Source organism: Athene noctua, chromosome 3, assembly GCF_965140245.1.
Source record: "Athene noctua chromosome 3, bAthNoc1.hap1.1, whole genome shotgun sequence".
Lineage (NCBI taxonomy): Eukaryota > Metazoa > Chordata > Aves > Strigiformes > Strigidae > Athene > Athene noctua.
In genome coordinates, this window is record NC_134039.1 from 44,208,321 (window position 1) to 44,232,589 (window position 24,269).

The 24,269-nt window shown below is 37.4% G+C and overlaps 1 protein-coding gene across 3 annotated transcripts in view; it reads right to left on the reverse strand.

Moving 5' to 3' along the window:
• The window catches only part of NAV3 (neuron navigator 3), a 270,447-nt gene that overhangs the window by 39,772 nt on the left and 206,406 nt on the right, over positions 1 to 24,269 (reverse strand). For 2 of the 3 annotated variants that reach the window (XM_074902825.1, XM_074902824.1), the window contains exons 15-21: positions 20,780 to 21,485; positions 18,729 to 19,217; positions 12,363 to 12,404; positions 9,905 to 10,065; positions 7,889 to 8,077; positions 5,318 to 5,370; positions 460 to 483 (exon numbers count right to left, since the gene is read on the reverse strand). In XM_074902825.1, the coding sequence (XP_074758926.1) occupies positions 460 to 483; positions 5,318 to 5,370; positions 7,889 to 8,077; positions 9,905 to 10,065; positions 12,363 to 12,404; positions 18,729 to 19,217; positions 20,780 to 21,485 (1,664 nt within the window). The remainder of the gene's footprint in view (positions 1 to 459; positions 484 to 5,317; positions 5,371 to 7,888; positions 8,078 to 9,904; positions 10,066 to 12,362; positions 12,405 to 18,728; positions 19,218 to 20,779; positions 21,486 to 24,269) is intronic. The other variant, XM_074902826.1, reaches the window with a different exon arrangement.

Genomic DNA, 24,269 nt, shown 5'->3' on the forward strand with positions numbered 1-24,269 from the left:
AATCTATCTGTGTTGCTCTGAAATCCATCAGTGGTGAGTTTCAGAAATTTAATATAATGCAAAATGTAAGTGAGAGAAGTTCAAAGCGAACATTTGAAGTATTTTTTTCCTGAAAGGCAGCGCATTACCTTGAATTGCACAGTCCCTTAGATCTAGTACAGAGCGGCCTTAAGTCTGAAATCAGACGTATCATAACTCCACTCAGAAGCCCAACTCTCATCAACTCTTTTCACCTTTTCTCAACCTCAGCCAGGAGGCATTCTTCAGCACAATGCTAAGAAAATACCTTCTAGTGCACTAGAAGCTGCATCAGCTTTTTACCGGTATTTCTTAACAAGTGGTTCAAAGACACAGGGTGTATCTTCTCCAGCAACAGCAGTTTAGCCATAGCAGGTAAACAATAAACTTTAAAATAATATAATGAAATACATAAATGCAAAAATGAAGAAAAGTTCTTACCTCTGAATGTGCCTTTTCTTCTGCCTGGAAGAAAACAAAGAAGAGATGTCTTAGAAACACTGTGCCACATAACTGCGGTAATAGGAAATAAAAGCCAGCTACACTGAAGTGAAATGAATAGCTCCATGGATCCATTACATTTAAGGAAGGTATGCAGTAAAAACAATAAATGGAATTCTTTTCAACTTACTTGGCAAGGCTCCAGATGAAACCCCAAAGATTTTGCCAGCATACTGACAATATGAAACAGTGGATAATGGAAGAACAGGAACAAAACTGCAGAAATTGCAGCTACATTTCTAAGATACAAAAGAAAATTTGCTATGCCGTCACTGCATGGACCTTAGTCTGTTACCAGAAAACTTTTACACCATTGTTGTTATTATTATGGTTCCTGGAGCTATATTTCTTTTACTGTACACTTAGCAATATTTCTAATAGACTAATCCCTGCTAAAAGAAGCTGACAGCATATCAGGACAACATATATGGGAGGAAGGTTAGGGGAGAGGGGTACTTGCACTTTAAAGTAATTTCTTCCACACAGAGTACTGACCAAAATATTATGGGCTATCAAGTTACGTTAAAGTTTCAGCTTAAACTTGCTAATAATATTTAATAATTTTAGATATTTTCCATATTGTAACGTACTGTGTCATATATTAATGCCATTTACTTAGCAGTCTTTTTCAACAAGCTAAGAAACTAAATAATTGCAAGGAAACCCTTTGGAAGTCATTAAATTTGTAAGCATGAGAGTAGGAAGCATTTGGTGGACAGGGAACTCTTGCTTTAGTGGGATTCTAATGGAAAGGAATGGCTTGCCATGATGGAGGAAACCTTTCATAACATAAAATAAGAATCAGTTAATGTACTGGAAATCAATCTACCTCATGACCTGAGGTGGCCCAAGTCCAGACAAGCAGTCTAAGATTGTCTGGAAGAGAAGTAAGCAGTAAAAGGAAAATGTGGATACAAGAATTAGCTATAATTAACACTAGAAAGGCTTAGAAAACCCAAGGTAAGAGTTCCTCTGAAGATTCCCTGACATCAGACAGTATCTGTTATTTACAAATTAATATAGCTGCTTTTTAAAGCCTGTATTGAGCACAACTTTTGTGCTGTTAGAATTTTAATAGTTATAGTAACGTCTTCTTACTTTACCTGGTGTAGAGGGAGAAGACTTAGAAAATACGTCTTTCCGTACATGTTCATCTGTTAACAGTCACTAAACAGACTGTGATGCTATGCTATTTCCCTGTGCAACACTCAGACTGCTCTTGGCTGAAACTATTTTAATACCATCACTGCATGGGAATGATTTAGTATAATGATTGTTTTATTTGCCAGCACTGATGTGACACACATACTGATACTAGCTTGCTGATCTATGTTCTCAAAAAGGAGATCTGTCTACAGAAACAAATTAATTTCTATTCTCATGATTGTTACTTCAAATGTATAGTGCATGAAAAGTCACAAAGGGATCAAGAAAGACCATGTCCCCTTAGGAATTCTACTCTGTCAAGAAAAGTAAAAAGATGAAAATGTAGGGTTGGTGACCTTTTCCTGAAACTGCTATGTGAAGATGTGGTCCCTTGTCCTTAGACCACCAGCCCTCACTGATGAAGGCAGTGCTACATGTTGTTACCAGATGACTCCCTCACTGTACAAGGAAGAGTTCAGAGAGATGGCTCCCACAAGTCAACTTTTGTGGGCAGTGGGAGAAGGAAATGAAAGAGAAAGAATGGAATTCTGGGCATGCTATCAACTTCAAAAATAAAATCTGACAGTCAAATACATTTGAGCAGTTTTTACTTAAGAGTTTATGCTGACATCATTGTAACCTAGCAGTCAGCCATTGGCTCAAAAGGCTCTAAAAGGAAATAATTCTTTTTCTCCCTCTAGTTCTCCATGCATCCCATCCTTGTAAGGATTTTTTTTTTCTGCGTTTAAAGACTTAAAATATTAACATACAAATGAAATGTCCTTATACTTCTCTTTGAGCTTGGCTTAGCACAGACAATGAAGTTTAGGGATTCTAAGTGTAGCTAAGGCTGAGAGCCAGTGTGAGACATATAGCAATTAACTAAACATGTGCAAATTGCAGTGTCTCACCTACTGAGCAAGAGGAGATTAAAATCGGAGACAACCTATCATAATTTACACTACCACACATCTTTTTCAACTTCTCAGAGAGCTTGATATATTCACTGCTAAAACTGAACCAGGATTTCAATCTTACAGTCTGCTAAGTCTGCTTACGTGGCATACTTTTTGGTGAAACCACATTTGTCTCTCTACATGCATATCTCTACAGGCTAGATTTCTAGTCTGTTCAAGTAACTCCTGAAAACCCAAATGCAAATCAAGAAGAAAACCAATACATAAAGAAAACAGTAGTGAACGCAGAACTTCTGTCTCATTGGACTTACTGCAATGGCAGCAAATCATAAAATGTCTCTTTCTGAATCTCATATTCTAATTCTCAAAGAAACAATCTTCAGAGAATAACTTCAAGATTTTCAGTTATCCTTTGGTAATAATACATGAAGAACCTGATCTTTATTTAGTACTTTTTCTGAATCTCTTTGGAGTTTAGGCTGCAGAAAACCACTAGCACCATGGCTTAAGGCAATGATTGAGAAATCTGATAAATATATTTGATTGAGATAGTTACAGAAAGGCAGCTGCTTAAGAATTTCTGCTTAGTGATTTTGAATGCTTAAGAAAGGTAAAAAAGCTCTTGTACTCCTCAAATATGGTAACAGCTGAAAGCGAGTTGCCTGTGTCATAACCCTGTGAAGCCATCCCTTTCTGGAGGAAATGGGGCCCTGCATCATATCATCCCACAATCAAACATTCTCTGCTTTCTGCTGATGTGATATAAATTGACAACCTTTCATGTTTCTATACTTCATTTGCGCATCATCTTCTGATTAACTGCTGAAAAGTTTAAATGTTTTTTCACAGGATGAGAGGGATCAAGCAGAAGAAATTCTGATCAAAAATCATCTTTAAAGGTCAATCCTAGTAATTTTGCCATACAAATTCCCTTCCTGCCCTTTGCAGATTTTTATGTGACTTCCATTATCTTGTCTACAAAATCCATAACATCAGGAGAGGGCTTAGATGCAATGTGACTTCACAGTCAGACATTTCAGAAGATATTCCACTTACAGTATGAATTTAGGTAAATAGTTTAAAGTTTCTTTTGCAGAAAAAAAAATGTTCTTTAATATCAAGAGGTTTAGGTAATATTTCCTAGATATTCTGTAATCCTGAACGATAGCAGGTTATATAAGAAGAAAGTATTAGTAAACTCTTGCTACATTACACAATATCAAAGCAGCTATATTTCAGACTTACTGACTGATCAGGTGCTGAAAGCATCCTGTGTCATTTTATAATTTGATTTTTATGATCTATCAGTTTCATAACATTCTCCTAAAATTTGACATCAAAGCTTGAATTATAGTTTTGGACACACACACACTAACACACCACCCCCACCCCCTCCCATTCAAACTGATCATAATGTCTCATAGACATGGAAATAGTAGTAAAGAATTTTTGGCTACCAAAATGCAACTGAGAAGCTTTGTTTTGAATGCTAGTCACACCTCATGTGCAGCCAGTCTCTGTGTACATTCTACCTCCCAAAAAATAATTCAGGGCTGGGCTGGGCTGGAATTGCTTGCAACTTGCTGTTTAAGGCCTGAACAAACCTAATGTGTGTGTACCTAATACTTTAGACATGCCCTTGTATAGACCTTTTTATGATTAAACAGAACTAGGAAAAGTACTGTTGTGGTAGATTTTGAGCATGGATACCACCTACTATCCAAGCTAAGATGAGTTTAGCATTGAAATAGGGCTACCAGATGGTACAAATGCATCAGACTGCATGGGCTCAGTATTCCCAGGCAATAACTGGTGTTGGCTCTGGGTAGAGGAGTCCATGTCATTCCTGGGACATCAGCTGACTCTATTCAACACCTGAAAATATGGAGAGGAGACAGACTATTCATGAATGCATGATATGAAAGCAGATAAGTGGGTTGCTCTCCCGTGGAAAAGGGCTACTACAGCATGTAATTGTAGTTAGCAAATAGGTTGTAAAGCAACTGTGGCATATCATGAAGGGAATGTCCAAACATGTTTAACTCCTCCCATATGCATGATTTCTTGCTAGTCAGAACAAATGAAGCAACAAATTATGCAGAAGATCTCAAAAAAGATACCAAAACAAGAAAATAGAGGGGAAAAAAAAATCAAAACCAGAACTTCTGCTTGAGCTAGAATACAAGTATTACTCAATCTAATTAATCTAATTAACTGAGATTAATAATTTTTTAAAGACACTCTTCTCTTTGGAAATAACATCTAAATGCTGACATTTGCAGCGATGATCAGTGGACATTTAAACTGCAAATTGTATCTATCATTTCCCTTAACCTGAAGTTTTTCAAGAAGTATGCCCTCAAACAGTGACAGGACAAAACCACTTTGTAAATTGTACAATTACAAAACCATCTGAAAATAATCAAAATCACTCAAAATTATCAACTGTAATAGCACAAGGAGTCCCTTAAAGAAAGACTCCTAGACCATTACCTTCTTTTTATCTTTCAGAATATACACTAGGTAATTTTAAGCAATTCTAAACGAGTCACATAAAATGATGAAAATAATGCATTTTAAAATAGCATGATAGTAATACCAAAGTTGAAAATAAATGTTCCTGCTTTATTGCAGGACAATTTCAATCATTCTAAACATCAAAGTATTGAAATTTTCATGAACAATGAACAAGAATAGAGACAGGCAGAACTTTTTTCTAAAATGTCAATACTTACCGTAGAGTAGAGAGAGGATGTGCTGGATACAAGTGATAATGAGGACCCATGTACTTCAAAAAAAGGAAAATAACATGAAATATTGATGAAAGCATAAAACTTCCGCCATGTAGCTCAATAACTAAACATCTTTTTAAAATGAGAGCCAATCTTCCACAAAGAGTAATTATGACCTATCAGTATAGAAAAGCTATTGATATTTTTTCATGCACTTAAAAAGATTTTTCTATACAGCAAAATCACTTCCCTGTGTATGAGGTAGGAGAGCGAGCCAGTGAGATTCAGTACTATTAGCAGCAAACCAAGCATCACTTTTATTGTTTTGACAACAAAACACTTGATAAATACACTCTTTAGAGAAACCAGAAATTGAGCTGTTTATACACCTGTTCAAAGCTGAGCAAACTGATTTTAATAGGAGACTATGCTTTGCAAAACAGTTCACATTCCCAGTGGTGAGCTCCCAGGCTTTGCTCAGCTGGTTTCTCCCCTCAGCATGATTCAGACCCATGTATTTGTAGTCTATGTGAAGGGGTCACTGCAAGACATAGTGCCATATTTCCACTAATCGTCACTAGAGTTGGTCTCAAGAGCACTGAGTGAATGTTGCAGGACTTCAACTCAAAAAATGGGGTTCCTGGTTTCCTGAAAATGGCAACTGAAGACTAAATGGGAACAAAATTGCCCCTTCTGCTTCTGATGACTCTCCTGAGGAAGGAGGCACCAATAGAGAATTTTAAAGAAGACAATATATTTCATTACTTCTTTTCACTTTTGTTTCAAATGGTTTTTTTTTAAATATTTATAATCTGCCAGGGTTCAGTAAATAAATTATACTGCTTTAATAGTCACCTGGCCTCCATATGCCAAACTGACAATATAAGAATACTTGGATTAGCCAAACAGATTTTAAATCTAGTTTTGTAACTGGCCAAATATTTAAAAAGATGTGCTACACTGCTCATTGAAACCCTGTTGATTTCAACCTATCTTTGTTTTTCAGTCTCTGCTTTAGATCTCTCAGCTAAACTCCCATTCTGCTCTCATACACAGTGGCTCTACCCATTACCTCACTTCTTTCACTATAACCTGCCTCAGAGCTCCTACCTTAAATAAAATACATTTGGCCTTTCAACAGCATCATGTCATGTTAGTCCCTAATGACCGCAAGCTGCTGAAAACTGTTTATTATTGCTGCATTGACTTTTGTTTACTCAGGTTGATCATGGTTATCCACTCCAGCTGGATATGAAACATGACCAATGTAAAAGGTTTCATCAAAGCCACTGGTGACCCATTACTGAAATTCTAGATTTAACACCTCTTTTTCTCTGCATAAATTCTTTGCTCTGTTTTCTCTATTATTCTTACAGTGCTTCCTTTCATATTCTCCTGTTCCTCAGCAAAGCATCTGTAGTCATCTCTGTCACTGAATTATGTGATATGCTTCTGTGCAGTCAGCCATCCTCTCTGGGCTGACAACTCACAGCTTGATCTGTCCTGCACCCTACTGCTAGTATTACATACACAGATATCTGCCTGACATATAATCTAAAATACAGAAGAAGGAATTGTAAAGTAAAAGTATTTAGTTTTCTGTTATTTCATCTAGCACTATTTTTCCCCTTTTATCTCATAATTAGGAGCTCTGGAGCTAGTGTTAGACTTTTTTATTCGCTTGTTCTAAAGATCATTTATATTGTCACCACCTAGCAGTAAGCATGATTGATGAAATGATGCTATAAAATGAATCTCCATTAAATGTTAGTGGGGTTTTTCTTGTGTTTTTTGTTGTTGTTGTTGTTGTGGTTGGTTGTTTTGTTGCTTTTTGGTTTTGTTTTTGTTTTTAATTAAGGAGTGTGAGAAGTTTGTGCTTATGGGAATTCTGCAAATATTCAGATTTACCAGAACTGTTAGGCAGAAGATGTTACAGTGCATTTCATTAGGAGTTGTCAAGTACTCTGTTGTTGAAAAGAACAAAAAAACAAACCAAAAAATATTCCCCAAATTCCAGGGGTTGTATATAGCATTAAAGAAACTAGACCAACAGTAATAATCTGCATAAAGAAAGTAGGGAGGTCAGATTAAATGACAGACTTTAAATACAAAAATTCACATTCTCATAGTGTAAGAGGCTGTAGGGAAGTGGAGAAATGAGACGACTATGAAAGAAAAGGGATGCTAAGTAGCACTGGCATTTGGAAAAAAAAAAAGGAAATATAGAAGTAGGACTAAAGAAAGCATGGAATCATAGTAGTTAAGGTATGCCCAGACACTTCAGCTTTAGAGGCAAAAAGAATAAAACGATTTTCCAGAAATGGCTTCCTTTCCTTCAAAATTCCTGATAAAGGATTTATACATGTTTGACATACACAGCATAGCATATTACTGTGTGAAAGAAATACCTGTCATGTCTTAGGGTAAGGAAATTCAGCTCAACAGAATTTTTAAAAAAGTTTCAGAAAATTATTTAAGTTTTTATGTTGCAGAAGAAATACTTTAAAATTTTACTACACTTTGGAGGCCTATTTTGGGGCCTATACACTGATCCAAATAGTAACTCCATCTTACCTTCTTCCATGCTGTCCCTGAATGAACCTGAATGACTAATTGCTCGTGGTCTCTCTTCTAAGGACGTAGCACTGCCACACAGTTGGGAATCATCATACAGATCAAAAGAAGTGTCTTGTGCAGGGATGCTGTTTGAACGCATCATACTGGGTCCAGGAAGGTTAAACTGAGATAGGTTGGTTGGACTCACTGGAATACAAAACTTTATTAATGAAGCACGTTAAATGAATTTTGGTTCTGCACAAAATTTGAATGTAGGACTACCATGGCTAGGTGGACTTTATGCTGTTGAGAAAATGAAAAGCTTCTATTCCTACATACAAAGCCACCACAAAAAGGTGAAACATATGATCTTCAAGGACCTGGATGAGAGTAATCCTATAAAACACATGGTAACACTAACACTAGTTCTGAATATACACTTGTTCGACAGCCCAAGACAGAAAATCAATGGGAGAGATTCAAAAGGTAAAAGTTAAAAAGGAGTAAGAAGTCATAAGTATTTTTTATAAGCTTTTTTCCTAATAAATCACTATCTCTGTTTTATTGTTATATACCTATATTACCAACTGCTGTGAAGACCAAAGTTTATTGGCATAATGCAAGATGGATTTATGCTTTGATTTTCTACAGATCCTACCACAATATTAGGATAAAATTTCTTCACAGGCCAGTTGAATCTCATCATAATAAATCCGACCACTCATGGTTGAAATCCAGAACATCGTTGATGAACCTACCTGAAGTTTTTGCAAAGTTTGCTTGACAGTAGGAAGAAAAGCATGGTTATGTCTCACCTGAATCACATGAACTCAATGTCTAGAATAAAAAGCTAATTGTCTATTCAAATTCAGCCTCCGTGTTTGGACTTTTATTTTAGATCATACAAGACGTGCCTTAAATCATAAACTACCAGAGCAGCTGTTTTGTGAGAGCAAATTATTCCATAGAGCTATGACAATGAAAAGAAGCAAAGAACAATGACAAAATAAATTTTAAAACCCCCTGATCTTATTGCTCCCTGTTGTGAGTACAAGAACTATAAACAAAAAGAAAAATAAGATAATTATAAGCAGAAAATGACAGAGTGAAGGAAACACTGCTTAAAAAGAGCTGTGTCTAAAACTAATGCAAGTACATGGAGGAAATCCAAAGCAGTGGCTTGCTTAGACAGGATCCAATTTCATTTTTAAAAGTTGCTTTGTTCAACTTCTTTCCCCATATGTAATAAAGACTAACATTTGTATGTCTGATCAAATTTATTTTGAGTGATTGTAACCTACAGATGCCACAAGCTGTGACAGAGTGACAGAAGTGTGAATGCTTCAGTTTGCTGTTAATTCCACAGTAAGGGCCTAAAACACAAAAGCTCAGTGTGAACCTAGGTGTCCAAATAAATGGTTTTCTATTAAGCATTAAAGAAAAAAAATGTATTGACAAAATTAAAGTTGTGTGGGATTAACCTGAAACAAGATCCAGAAGAACCAAATCTAAATCTTGACCTGTAATCAAATAAATCTAAAATGTGACTCAGATCCCAAAATATTATATTGCATTCAAGTTAGGATTTGGATTGGGCCCAGTGCAGTTATAGTCGGGTCCAGCCACTGAAATGCATTGGAAAGGCCAGTCTCAAAGCAAACCTGTATACAGGGAAAAAACAGTGTTTAGTGTCTGGGTTGAGATTCACTAAAATCACTGGAAAGAATCCTACGGACTGTGAATGCTAAAAGATGGGTAGCTTTGAACTAGAAGCTAATTTCCAGCTCTGCCTCATGTTTTCTTCTCCCTGGGCAAGTCATAGAGAATCTGTGCTTTTTCTTCTATATGCAAAACAGGAAGTACCCTGGCCTAATCCATAAAAACTGCTGTGAGTTTCTCTTCATTAGTGAGGTACCACAAAACGGTTATGGAGATGTTAAAATACGCTATCTAGTCTGACAAAGAAATATGAATGGTTGAATTTTATGATTCTATTCTAGAATGGGAGAAACAGTGAAGGGAAACAGCATTTACCCAGGTTGGAAAAGTGATATTTTCCAGTTGCAGATGAAGACATAGCTGAAGGAGAAACAAGTGGGGACTGACTGCCAGTGTCTTGCAGGCCTCCAGTTGAATGGGAGCGTAGCCATTCCTTGCCTTCCTCCTGACTCGTCTGCCGGGATGATGGAGTATATCTGAAAAACCACAGCTGACACGCTCAAAACAATGACAAGGTGACAGTTTAGAAAGAAACAGGTGTCACATAAATACCCGTCACAAGTTAAATAGAACAAAACCCTTGGAAAGCATCAAGTCTAATCAAGTGGTTATCACCAGGGATTTTAACAAGGTAAATTATACCATCTTATTACAACAAAAAAAGTACAGGACTTGAAACCCCTTTCCTCTTCATCCCCCTCCCCAAGACAGCATTCCCTTCCTTTGAAGAGATATGATGATAAACCATAGAAGACAGACAACTGAGCTGACAGGAAAGGACTTCAAAGCTATAGCAAGTGTACAGGTTGATGCAAAAGCACAGAAGCTGTATGGCTAGCATGAGGAATGGACAGACTAGAAGCCAAGAAATGTAAGTAGCCGCTTACAAAATTATATCTGCCACAGATCATGTGGACAATTGGTTAGATGACAGGAGTGAAACAGATCAACAACTCTGAAAAAGGAGTTTTCACCGTTAATGACAGCTACTCATGATCATACGTGCAGTCTGCTGCTTTGAATGCTATTTGGCATTGTGTCCTGCCCCAAACTGGGGGGAGGGAAAGGGACAGGAAAAATCCACAATTAGCAGAAACAAATTCTCTGGAAGGAAGAAGTCTGACAATCAAATCATTCATCAACTGCTTCCTGTAGCAAACTAATGAAACAAGTGCAACTTGACTCAGGCTAAGAGGGAGAGCTGGTAACTCAGTGGCCCAGCTTCTTTTGGCTGGGCTGGAAGAGGGACAATTTGGCAGCGGTTAAACATTAAAATGTGCAGGTAGTGTGGGTCTTAATCAAGAGATCGTTTTCAGCAATGTCTGCAATAGCCTGCTTCATTCAGCACAATCTCCTGCTGAGAAATGAGCACCTTATTCACCACTGTCATGAGCCATCAAGTGTCCCCAAGCAGCAGAAGAGAAAGGGCTTTTGATATTCTGGCTTCAGGCTGGCAAGGCACAAGTATTTCTGCTTAGAAAGCAAATTAAATGAACATGTAAGTTCTCATGTTGTGCTTGGGGTTTTGTACAATATTTTACGGCATTAAAACATCTTGTCCTGATTAAATATTTACTTCCTTTCTCCTTTCAAAAAGCTAAGATTTTTGATTGTAAATGTGGTAGAGCAGTTATCCAGTGGTTATCAGATCAGAAGGATGGCAAAATGAGAATTCAGGATCTGGATCTTGGACTGGGATCTCTGCATATTAAATCAAAGTGATGGTCTTTCTGGGATAACTGATCAGGTTTATATGCCTATAAGCTGTTTTCTCACTCCATTTCACTTTCAGCAACCATTACAGTTGTACAGCCACAAACCTCAATCATTCCATCGTACCCTTGCAGGGTCCCATTTATGCCTCTTTCATGTCTTCCACCTTTTCCATTCTCTCCAAATCCAAAATTGTTTTGGGATAACAGGAAATTTTATTAAATTCTTATTAAGGAACAACCAGTGCAGAAGAGCAGAAGGTGCTTTTTAGTGACAACATTTTAGTACTATCTTAAAATTTCATAAAATATTATTTATCAATAACTCAAGATAACTGTGTAATTTCAGTGACTGGAATGCTGCAGAGTGACTCTGTGTATGCACATATATCCTTGCTTGCCAAATCTCCTTCCTGGATTAGGGAGATAGGTTTCCATGCCTGATGAGACCAGACAAGTTACCTAATGATCAAGAGGGTGGATGACTTCTGTTTTCTGTGATGAAGACAGTTCTAATCAGTGGGGAATTAGTATCAAAGTTGGACTCTGAGTATTGCTGGATAGGGACCAAGAAGACTAGCTGAAGCAGGGATTATGTTGTACTTAGAAAACTTGGATATGAAAATCAGCATTTTCTAGCCCTACCCTTTACTAGATCTTCAATTCAAATTACATGAGTGTTTGCATTTAGAGTTTAGATCAACCTCCAAAACCTTGTTTTCTCAATAACACTTCCAACAATTAGTCCATTGAATTGCAAAAGTATCTTGTTCTGTTTTCTATAGTTCTCCAGGATTCATTGCCTTTTAAGATTCATTGCATAAGGAAACTACCCTTAACAGGATACACTTTCCATGATATATCTTGAAAGGAAATTTATTCAATAGACAGACTTTGAAAGAAAAAGTCCACTGTTAAAATCTATGTTTTGTGGTTTGAATCTAAATACCAAGAACTCTGTTGTAACAGGATCAACAAAAGAAGAAAGAAAAGTAAAGACAGTGTAGAAAGGATTACAGGAAAACAGAGAAGCAGCAGTCATACTAAAAAAAAAAAAATACCTTAATCCCTTTTTGGGTAGTGTATTTCTGTCAAGCTGCATGCTGTTAAAACAAAAAAAATCCCTAAGGACATACAGTAAACAGGACTGTACAGAATTACAAATTTTAAAGGTCTAGATTTGTGTGCATAACAGAAGGTCATTTAATGCTCTTTAATTTATCTTTCATGATAAATCCCTGATTCTTTGGAGAGGACAAGAGGACATGGACTGCTGCACATTCATTTTTCATCTAGACATGCTCTGGGCTGGGTCAACAGTAATTTGGAGACTATCCAAGTGAGAAAGAAGTCCTTCCTTACCATTTCTAACCTTCCTACAGCTTCACCCTGCAATCTGTGCAAGAATCATATGGTCACAGTATGAATCTTTATTTTTCACAGTTGCCTATGGTATGCCAATAGATTTCAGAAAGAAATGGAAGTTGTGGCACCTGCTAAGAGACAGCATGACCTTGCCACAAGCCAAATGACAGCTCTGTATATAGAAATGCATGCTAAATATACAGACACTTGTTTTTCTGTTGTTGTGGGACAATGAAAAGTGGCACCAGAGCAATGTTGTTCTACATTCATGCACACATGGTGGCAAAGTGGGTGATTACCAGAAATCTATGGCTGGAGTTTTCCTAATTTAAACCCCATCACTAGAAGGGTACGCACTAGCCTTCCTTCATTTGGGCATTTCTTTTTATAAAGACTGGTTAGGTCAGTGCCCAACTAGTGTGAGTTGAATTTGAACTAGTTATCATCAAGTAAGTGTCAGAATTTTTTTTCCCTTAAGAACACAGTTCAGTGTCACTGTATGGATTAAATTGAGAAATGGCTTTAGAAAGTTTCTGTATTACATATCATAATCACACCTCTGAGAGCAACAGTAACTTAGGACCTCTCCTACCCAAGAAAACTCTCATGCCATTAATAAAGGACATTTTCTATTGTGCTGGGAGTGCTGGGTGCCCTCTTGTCATGTAACCTTGATCTGAGCAGGTAAAGGCAGTGAAAACACTGTTGACATTAACAATCCATTACCATTAAGGCTCAGAGCAATGCAAGTAAATCACTCTTCCACCAGAAAGTTTTACAGGCAATTTTACTAGTTTAATTAGGGCCCTGTTCTGCACTGGGAGAAAATAAATGGAAGGAGAAACTTAACAGGATTTCAGCACAGGCTCAGCTATCATGGTCCATGTGAGAATAGTCTTCTGTCAGAGGACTAAGTTTTCAGCATTTTTCTCCCAACATAACTAACAGGACTAAGAATGGGGTTTTGATGTTTCTTTATGTACCTTTACACATCTCAAAATTTCAAAATAAATAAACATGATCATAACACCAGTTTCTTCTGCAAATCCTTCAAACATCATAATGAACAATACATTTTCTAATATTACTTCAACTTGAAGTTTTGTGTATTTCAAAATAATCTATAGCACATTATCTAAAAATAAAGGACCCAATCAGTGCTCCTTTAAAGCAACCCACAAGCCAAAAGTTACAAGTCAGTCAGATAAATAGGCTAATAGTGACCATAGGATTTTACTAACAAACGTTTGGATTCAGATATTCAAATGGAATAGGGGTGAATATTCCTCAACAGGAGCATGGAGTTATTGCAACTACTAAATCTTGCAAAGATGTTTCTGGTTTTCAGATAATTGTATGAAGCCATTGACCACAGTTCCATGTAACTATTAATTCAGACTGACAATTGCCCACATGTTTTTAGTATCTGAAAGCATTCCTCCACCAAAAGCTGGGTATAATACTTCTACTGAAACTGGACTTTTGGTAAATAGAATTGAGCTGACAGTGCTTAAAAGATTTCTAAAGATGATATGAAAAAAAGTCAGTCCTTTCCTGAAAGAAGCAATGCATACATGGAAATCTGTCTCCTTGGCTCTAAAGAAATATCAATATAAAGTGAAGATGAGAATATCATAGTATTCCTGATATTTTCCTTTGCCATGTCAATTGCAAAAAGCAGTCTTGCAGGAAAATGTATGCAAATGTAGGCTGAAGTTATCAAGTCCACTGTATCCCCATTCTCTTTTGTGTATTTGCACTGCTGAAACCATCTGCAAGTTCTCTGGAGGAAATTACAGGACATCTTACAGTTCTCACTTTCCTACTTGCCCTTGGTGTTAGGGCTAACTTGGGAAAGGGACATAATGCCATATTCTTGGGCTATACATAACTGTTGCAGAGCTGTTAAAGAATAAAACAAATTATTGCAAGCTAAGAAACATCTAGGGAGGTCTAGGATAGTCTGGGCTAAGCTGATACAGGTCTTATAAATGAGTTTCTACAAATGACTGAGCACACAAGAAAATCTGATACATGATGCACTGTTTCACTCCTTAAAACCACAACCATCAACTATGATGATAATTTAAAATAATTGCAAGTCTTGAAGAGATTAAATGGTTTTCAATGCACTTTCATGGCCCTCAAAATAAAACATTCTTTTAAACTAAACCAGAGCAAGTCAGTCATGTAATTAGAAACCACTTCCACACTGCTAATCTTAAAATGCAGCCATTATTGCTGATAAGACCACTGTTAATTCCTATATTTCTGCATTTTTATGCATCTCTTGCTGTGTCACTCAGACCAAGCAGAAGAAAGACAAATTTGCAATGTCCAACAGCAATTAAGTGTTCAAAAGAACAATTGGTGGTGTCCCCACCTGGAAAATGTTATTAAAGCAGTGCTATTTCACCAATTAACCCCAGTAGATGGTTTTATTTTATAGTATAAGTTCCTGTATGATTTATTTTAATCCCTCTAAATTGTCCTAAGATAAAATACAAGTGTCCTCCCACACAGAGAGTTACACTGCTATGACAACAGTAGACTTGTCTGAATAAATACTGTAGTGCAAAACCGGCAAGTCCTGAGGGAGATGCAAATTTTGCTGAAAAAGAAAATATTTTGCTAGTATTTACTGAACCTATTTTGTGGTTATTACAATGCAAAATAATCTCATTGAATGACACAAAATTTGGCTGGAGTGAACTTTGACACTGTATCAATATAGCAGTTGTCACAGCTCTGTGTTTATAACCTACCATCGCTTGGTTGGTAGCCTAAAGACTGGGTGTGGGCAACATCTGATCATCTGTGGAGGGATGTGTGGGCAAATGTAGCAGAGACCTTGAAGATTTGCTGTCTCCACTGCAGGTGACCGCTATTTTGGAGGCAGTCAAGAGCTACTCTCCTGAGCAGGAAACATACATGAGCCCTGAGATTTGGTCTCATTTTCTGCATTCTTTCCAGTTGCACTGAATCTTTCCTAAAACTTGATGTCCCAAAGTCTTCAAGTCAAAGCCTTAACATAAAAAAGTAGAATGGGATAACTCCTTTCTAAGACTTACATTTGATACTTTTAATTTTCAAAATACTGGGAAAATGCTTTGTCCCAGCAATGGCACTACAACCCATCAGAGACTGTCTCCTTTGTGCAAAATAGCCTCATCATTTTCCAATTTGTGTCTGTGCAAATATATCCTGCCCTGTTATAGCCCTTCAGGCTAATAAACCATTGATCACTAGTCTTTGATAACCCTTTACCAACCACTCAAGCACCTTACTTTATTTTCCCTCATTTGCTTATAAGAATGTTATTTGAAATAGCACCTAAAATTTTATTAAGTTCAGGATTTCTTACTGTATCTACCAATTCCTTTCCTCTACTCACAAAGTCTGGTTTCCTGCAAATGAATTAAATTAGTCTTATTTAAAAGACTGTTAATAGCTAATCCCATATTATCTGTTCCTTAACCCATTTTATTTAATATCCTCTGTATGTGTCCAGGAACAGAGGCAAGGTGTCCTTGCCCATAATCCCCTCCTCGTCCATCTGAGCACTCCTCCTCACTCTTTCCTCAGGACAGATCCTTTGAAACATCTTCTTCAGTCCTAATGATTGCAGGATTATTTCAGGCTGTGTCTGAAGCAGGGATGTGAGAAGTTCATCAGGACCAGTAAACTGGAGTAATCTAACCTTTTCATTCCTTCTTAGCATGCTTGTCATTAGTGATGTTTAGCTATCAAATTGCAGTTAATGCTTCAATGAAGCAAAACCATATTTGTTTGTATTATCTATTATTAGCTCCCTCTTTCCGTTTTCCGTAAGCTTTCTCTGCATAGACTTTATGTCACTTGCTAGTTGTATCTCATTTTATGTTTTGGTCTTTCTGATTTTGTCTCTATATTATATTAGCAAATCTCACTATACAAGCTGCTTATTCAGTCTTTAGCAAGCTCTAGAATGACTGAAGAAAAATAATGTCTTCGCAGACAATGTCTTATGCTACGCCAAGCTACAACTAATATTGCCAGAGGCATCTCAAATATAATCTGAGTTTACAAAGGAAAGAGGACATAACTTGGTGTCAAACGTATCTGTCTCTAACATTGGAAACCAATGCTTGTGTTGTGAAAAAATGCTTTGCTACATGTAGGTTTTGTTGTATAAAACATTTTAGAAATAACACAGCACTTGTAACAGACCTTTCAGAAAAATCAATCTGCAAAAACCCTATTGGGGCTATAATTCAAGAAATGACACTGTTTTCTCTAGGTACATATATTTGTTTTGAGGCCAGATCAACATGATAAATGGCTCTCTCTGGACTCAATCATAATATCCCCATATGGACAAATCTGAAATTTAAAAATATTGCCAAAGGTAAAGTATTTGGAACCACTGAAATTAAGTCACTGAACAAATACATAAAGTATTAGTAGTGGGGGTTGCTCAGGAGCTTATGCCAAACCATTAACGTTTTAAATGTGATGTTTAATGTCCTTTGTATAAATATGATCTTTGGCATAAATTCATACTCTTCCACATCATTCTATTGACCTCATCATCCATGTATGTCGCACTAAAAATTAGTTAAGGTTTTTATAAGTTAAATATTAATAACTAACTTTCTAAGAAATATTGTCACATTCAGTTTAAGGCACACAATGGAAATCAATAATTAAAAATTAAAGGCACAGTGCAAATTACAAATTACTCACGTATCAGCATATTTTTAACTACTGTTGTTATCATACTTGATATTGGTACACATATATGATTTATAGTGTTGTAATTATGTTAGTAAGAGGTGTGATTTTAGCTGATATAGTAATACTTATGAATGTAACATAAGAGAATGAAATGTGCAGAGAGTTTCCATCTAGATTTGGCAAAGAGTTGTTCAGAGTTTTGGTTTTGTTTGTGTTTTATTTTTTTAATGCTGATTCATTGAAAGTGAAATCTTTCCATGGAAAGGATTGGTATTGAAAAATCTCTGGTTTTATATAAAGGGAAAAAAAAAAAATCTTAACATTGCATCTAAAAGATCTTTTTTCCTTTAAATTCTTGTGTTGCTAAACAACTAAGTTTCACCTTCAAATATTTAAAATATTTCTGATTTACTCAGTATAATTTTCCTTTTTGGATCAAAGGCTAATGAAACATTTAATACTGAATTTTTAGTTCCCATGTGAGATAATAGTTTCATTGTCAAATCTTGAAAACTTTCACAGGAAGTGAAAATTAATTACTGCCTAGCAAAGATAATTTTTTCTCTCTTGCAAAAGTCAAATAAATGTCTCACAAAACAAAACCAAATCTTGGTACAGCTTGACAGGGTGGTTGCCCCTCTTTATAACATAACTTAAAAGGTAAAACACCTGCATACCAAAACATCTTTAATAGAGCAGAGGAAAACGCTTTTCTTTGTCTGTTCCAGACACTTCGCAGGATTGTGCATATAGTGAGGATCTCATCTTGTAAACTGTCTCCCTGCCAGGGAAACTCAATTTTAGTAAGGATCTGTGTAATGATTACCATGTAAGAAGAAACTTTTCAGGACTGAGTATTTTAAGGCAAGACTGGTCAGGTGAAGGCAAGTGCCCACCAGCTCTGTCTGTGCTTTGAGTTAATGGGAAAAAAAATGGTGGAATCCCACTGCTGGAGAAGATTTGTTAGCAGAAGGGCAGTGATGACAGCTTCGGAGCTGCCAGTTTCTGGGACAGCAGTAGATCCAGCATGCAGGAATCATTATTTGGCTGTTTAGATTTGCCTTTCATTAGAGAATTTACCCCTTTTGTCTGGTTGTTCTCTAGAACAAGGGAACCAAAACAGCTTCTCGAGATTAAAAAAGTGCTTGTAAAACCTTAAAAGGCAGTTGATTCCACATTCAATGCCTTTCAGCTTTCTTTTCTTCCTTCCTTCCTTTTGTACATAAAGGACTAAGCTGCTAATTCAATTGTCCCTTTAGGAAAACAGGTGGAGGGTTTATTTTTTTGGCTCCTGTCCTTTTGCCTCTTGCTTGTTTCGTGGTCACTGTATCTATAGGCAAGCTCACCTTTCCGAAAGAGTAGATCTGACGCTTCCAGTCCTCATGAGCAGGCTCTGAACCTCCTGAGTGCTTGTTGTCAGTCCAGAGAGAGAGCCATGATGGCTAAGAGGAAGGTCAATAGACTCGGAACTGGTGTGAAGGCTAGTCATGGACTGGTAACTTGGTGTGTCTTTACTGCCCGCTGAAGAGCTGCTCAGGTTTGCAGCCCACACAAGACCACCTGATGTGAAAGAGTGCACTGAGGCGGGACTGGAAGCCAAGGAGTGACTTAAGCTTACAACATCTGCATTTAAGTCCGAAGGTTTACTGAAGAGGGGGCTGCTGCTACCACTTTGCCCACCTGCACTGCCCATGCTGCCTGTGCCCGAGGATGGCGATTCCAGGCTGCCTTGCCGTGCCAAGGTGGTACTAGGGCTGGGCATTGCCGATGTGGGTTTCACACCTTCAGTACTGGGTGCAGAGGCAGCTTTACCACTTGCCTTGGCACCAAACAACCTAAATGTAAAACAAATAGCTTTAGAGAAACTGATAGCCACATTAAACATTCATGGCGTAACATCCTAAGAGCCAAACTACACATTTTTAATTACTGCTACTAAAATCATGCCTACCTAGCTGATCAATCGCATCGCAAAATTAAATTCACTTAACCATATCACAATTATCAGGGTTTGTTTCATTAGCAACAGATCTCATTCACTCTTGTTCAGATGTGCTCTTTGCACGTACAGGCCCTCCCAGAGAGAGGTAAAATAATCACATTTTTGTCTTATTAGTGCATAAACAGATTATACTTTCACCCAAATTTAGTAATTAAGTGTTCCCATGGCTAAGTCATTAGCTTTTAAACCCCTCGATTCTGAAATCCACTCAAACGACTGCAACAAACACTTGCAAAATCCTTCATAGTTTAATAAACATCTTAGTATTTGTGTGAAATTTCCCTTTTGTTGTTCTTTTGCACAGATGGTTATGTGGTTGTTGGTCATGTTGTAGCCATTCAGACAGAGTAAACTGCACCAGAGCTAAATAGGCTCGGTTTGTCTCCAAGAGCAGTCATGACAGAGGTGTATTTCACGTAATTGCTTCCAGCAATTCTAGAGAAGAAAATTCTACAGCGATGATGAAAAAATGAATCCCAAATCCTCTAAAACTGTTGAAATAAAAGGGCATGTGATGACTCAATGTCTTACTGGAAATATTTGAAGCTGCAGTTAAGGTGCAGCTCATAAATGAATAAGAAATAAATGTAAAACTTACTGTGATATAAAGTAAGCATAGCTAATAACATAAGAATCCCTTTTACATATTACCAAGCCCACAAAAATCAGCTGCAGCTCCCCAGCAGCCTGGAGGTGCTGTTTTGGTTACTAAGCACAAGAGGGCACTATTGGCTTTTTCTCCAACAGCGCAAGTGCTCCATCCCAATTTATACTTCCAAAAAAACGTTACAATAGGGTATTTCCAATTCAAATTTAGCTTTGTTCATGTTTGTGACGAAAGACGTAACAAAGCTGCTAAGATAATGAAACATTTGTAGCTGGAGCTGCCAACAATGTTGAAGTAAATACTTTATTATACCCTATAGACCTCTTCAGTTCTCCCACCAGGCTATGACATCGCCTGTTACAGTAACAGAATGTGCCTGAATGAGGAGGTGTCCTTCTTCCCTTTGGGTGTTTATCAGAGTATTGAGAGGGAACTTCTCATGTGCCTGAACTTAGAATCATAGAATATCTCAAGTTGGGTTTGGAAGGGACCCATGAGAATCAGTGAGTCTAACTTCTGGGTTTTGAACTGTTGTTATGGGACTGTACTTAAAATGCTCAAAGCTCAAGGAACAGCCATTTCAGGTCTGGGAAGATATTTAGATCTTAGAGAAATAATTATATTGTATGAAAAATATTACCTTTTTTTTTTTTTTTTTTTTTTTTTGTACTTGGTTCTCTGTTTGTGGCAACATATGCCCTGAAAAGGCTTTTTGACCATTACTTCAACACATTGAAAATCCCTGATTTATATACTGCAACTTCAGGAATTTGTAGGAGACCACTAACCTTCGAAAGGTGGGGGAGGCGATATCTGGGTATTTGGATCCCGGCTGTCTAAGTCCAGGTGTGCCAGAGGCGCTTGCTGAAGTTGGGCTGGATTTGGGGGAACTGGACAGTGAGACGCTCTCGGAGTCAGACACGGCCACTTTCTCTTTTTCCTTGTCCGTCTGGTTAATAGTGACAGGGCTGGACCGCCCAGACCCAATCTTGCTTGGCTCTCGCAGTTTGGTGGCAGCAGCACCTGCAGACTTGCTGCTGACATTTGAGTCGATACTGCTGGTGCTGGAGCGGTGGCCACCTCTGCCAGGGATCCCGCTGCCGCTGGATTTTGATGGGCGAGGCAAACTTCGATACTGCAGGGTTGTCTTCGAGTTCACATGCAGGACACCATCATCCTGGTTCTGGGAACCATCTAAGCTTGTTTTCCGTCCTGCATTGGACTTCCCGCCAATGGCTGAAGATTTTGGAATTTTTCCTAGAGTTGCTGATCCGCTTGTGATGGTCGCTCCACTTGTGGTGATTATGGTAGAAGATCCCATCCCAGACTTCTTGAAACCAAAGGACCCCGTAGCAGTTGATCTACCAATGCCAGAGGGAGGCTTTTTTCCTTCATCACCGCTGCTTTTTCCTGCATCCGATGGAGAGCGCTGAATGGAGGCTCCTTTCAGGGGAGTTTTCACTTTTTCTGAGGCTTTTGCATCATCTGTTTTTCCTAAATAAAAGTATATTTGAAAAGGTCGCATTTAAGCTGTAATGTCTCAATATCTAATATGTTACAATTTCAAATTAAAAACCACACAAATAGAAAAATTACCCTCAGAAAACAGACCAATTCGGTCTTTAGTCCCCTATCAGCAATCAGTAGCAGGTACAATACATTACAGGTAAGCATTAAATACAAAAGCTTTAAATTCCCTTAGAACCTCCCCTTTCATATATAGGTGGAGAACATAGATGTAGAAAATTATTCTGAATGAAACATATGGAATTTTATTCGGCGCTTTTTTTTTTTTTTTTCCCATTAATGGTATTTCTACGTGTAAGAAAAAATATTTGAAAATAAAATATCACATGTAATTAACATTTCCAGAAGTATGACATTAATTAGGCATGTAGAAATTAGTGGTACTTACTGAGTTCTTTGGTTTTTCTGGATTACATTTTTTAGCTTATAACTAAGCTTGTTCTGGTTTTAGTTACACAAAATTATCAGTGATTATGTTATCATGGTATGAAACTTCTTGATCTATAACAATATCAATTACATGAGTTAACAGTATTTGCTACATCCTCGATATCTTCTCAAGATTTTGATTTTATGAGAGGCTGTCTTCAGCACTGCACAGACACATACCTATATACCATATATTTCCACGTAATGTTACTATGACATTCAGGAAAGTTTAAATAAGATATTCTCTTCTATCTTAAAAGAAAATACCCTATTCCTATTTTACAAACAGACAAAAAATGCCATTTCTCTTCTATTTTAATTTCTCTTTAAGCATCTATTCTTTGCTCCTAATAAGGAACAAATATTCAGCATAGCAAAGTTTTGAATTCACTCTTCAAGTGATTATGGAAGTTTTGGAGGTTGGGTGGCCTAATTTTTTTACGGAACTTAACTGTAATAAAGAGCAACACCTATAGGTCAGCACTAAATTCACTCATGTTTTTATCCAGTGCACATTTTATGTTCTTGAGGTGCTAAGGCTTGGACAACAGGCCCAAGCCAGAGTTGACCTGTAGATGAATCCTGTATATTTTATAACTGATAACCATTGTGCTAGTAGGTATTGTTCTAGGTTATAACAAACCACCTATTCTGATGTGAAAAATGCTAAAGTGCTGAAGTATTGAAGCCTGAACAACAGGCCCCGAGCCGAAGCTGCTAACTTAGTATGTAATCATTAACAATGTAAGGTCACTAGTGAAAGATGCAGCTTAGACAGAATATAATCAGTAGTGAGGATGAAATGCTGAGATAATGTACCTAACTTCCCTTGTTTAGCCATGTTCGAGGTTGAGAACCCAAGTATCTGGCCTTGTTAGAAACTCCCTTGGTTTACCCCCCCTGAGCCCTGGCCAGGCTTTGGGTGGAATCCAACAGGAGGATGAAACCGGATGTTTCCGCTCAAAACAAAGGTGCCAGCTATTCTGGCTTGCTGATTTTTGGGTATACAAGGCTGGACCCGCTCGCAGCAACTTTGGAAGCCTCACCTACACGTGGACGCGTAGGATTTCCCACTTGCCGGGACAGGCTCCCCAAACCCTCGCTGTAACCGGGGCTCCCCAGCCACTGCGGGTCTGGATGCAAGTGGTGATGGATCTTTCTTAATCACTATTCTCTCTCTCAGGTAGTATTGATTTGACGCATTACCCTGTATTTTTCCTATTTGTTTGCTTTAAGTGCATTATTCTGTCTTTTCTTACTGAATTTTTCTATATTACTCTGTTACATTATTTAGTTATCACCAGTAAAATACACCTACTCTTTTCACTCTAGTGTCCGAGTTTAACTGGCATCCTTAATCAGCAAAACAGTTATGTAAACACAAGCACACGTCAAGATATGGATCAGACTCTTACATGACAAACGCACAGACTATTAGTATATGCCTAAAAAATTAAGACCTCCATTCTGTGTTGCATAGTGGCTGCCTGTTCATCTTCAGCAAAACATACCTGAGAAACAGCTTGGCATGTAGTTAACCTTTTAGTAACTCTTTCAATTGGTATTACAGGGGTATCATTTCTGCATCCATGTGACCACTGACTATGGCAATGCTCCTCAGGAATCTTATAGACAGGTGGTCCAATGTTTAGCAGTTCCAAATTGCAAAGAAACAAAAGAGGCTCGCAAAGGATTTGAATTTATTCTGAGGAAATCTTTGTTGCCTTTACAACTGGGAGTTAAAGCATGCCCATGCACTATTTTCTCAGGACATGACAAAAGTCTAGAAAATGTCTAGAATCAATACTTTCCTAGTAAAATGATGGATTGGATGGTCTTAATAATGATGTCTTCCACCAAGTTTGGATTTTTTGCTTCAAAACTAGATTGCTGAAGCTCTTACTACTACTGAGAGGCCCTTCAAAATTCGGTAAGAAGTCTTGTAGCACTGAAGAGAGTCTGTAAAAAGGTGGTTTTTTCAATTTTTTTATTTCTTAACAGTGTTCTACAGAATACCCACAGTATCTGGAATGTGACAATTCAGCTTTAGTTCAGAAGCACTTATTTTGAGTCCCTTCACTTGAACGTTAATTTTTAAAATCTCAGCTTCTAATCTTTGGCCATTTCTGTGCAAATGTACAAATATTAAAGGTACAGATTTTCTAGAGAACAAAGATAAGTCATAGATGACTCCAAAAATGCTTTTTAGAATTCCTTAATAGAAGTTGACATAGTCAAATTATAGTAAAACAAAATGCAATCACAGGTTTTTGTTATTGATACATTTATGTGCGATTAATAAATTATTAGTGTGCAGTGAAG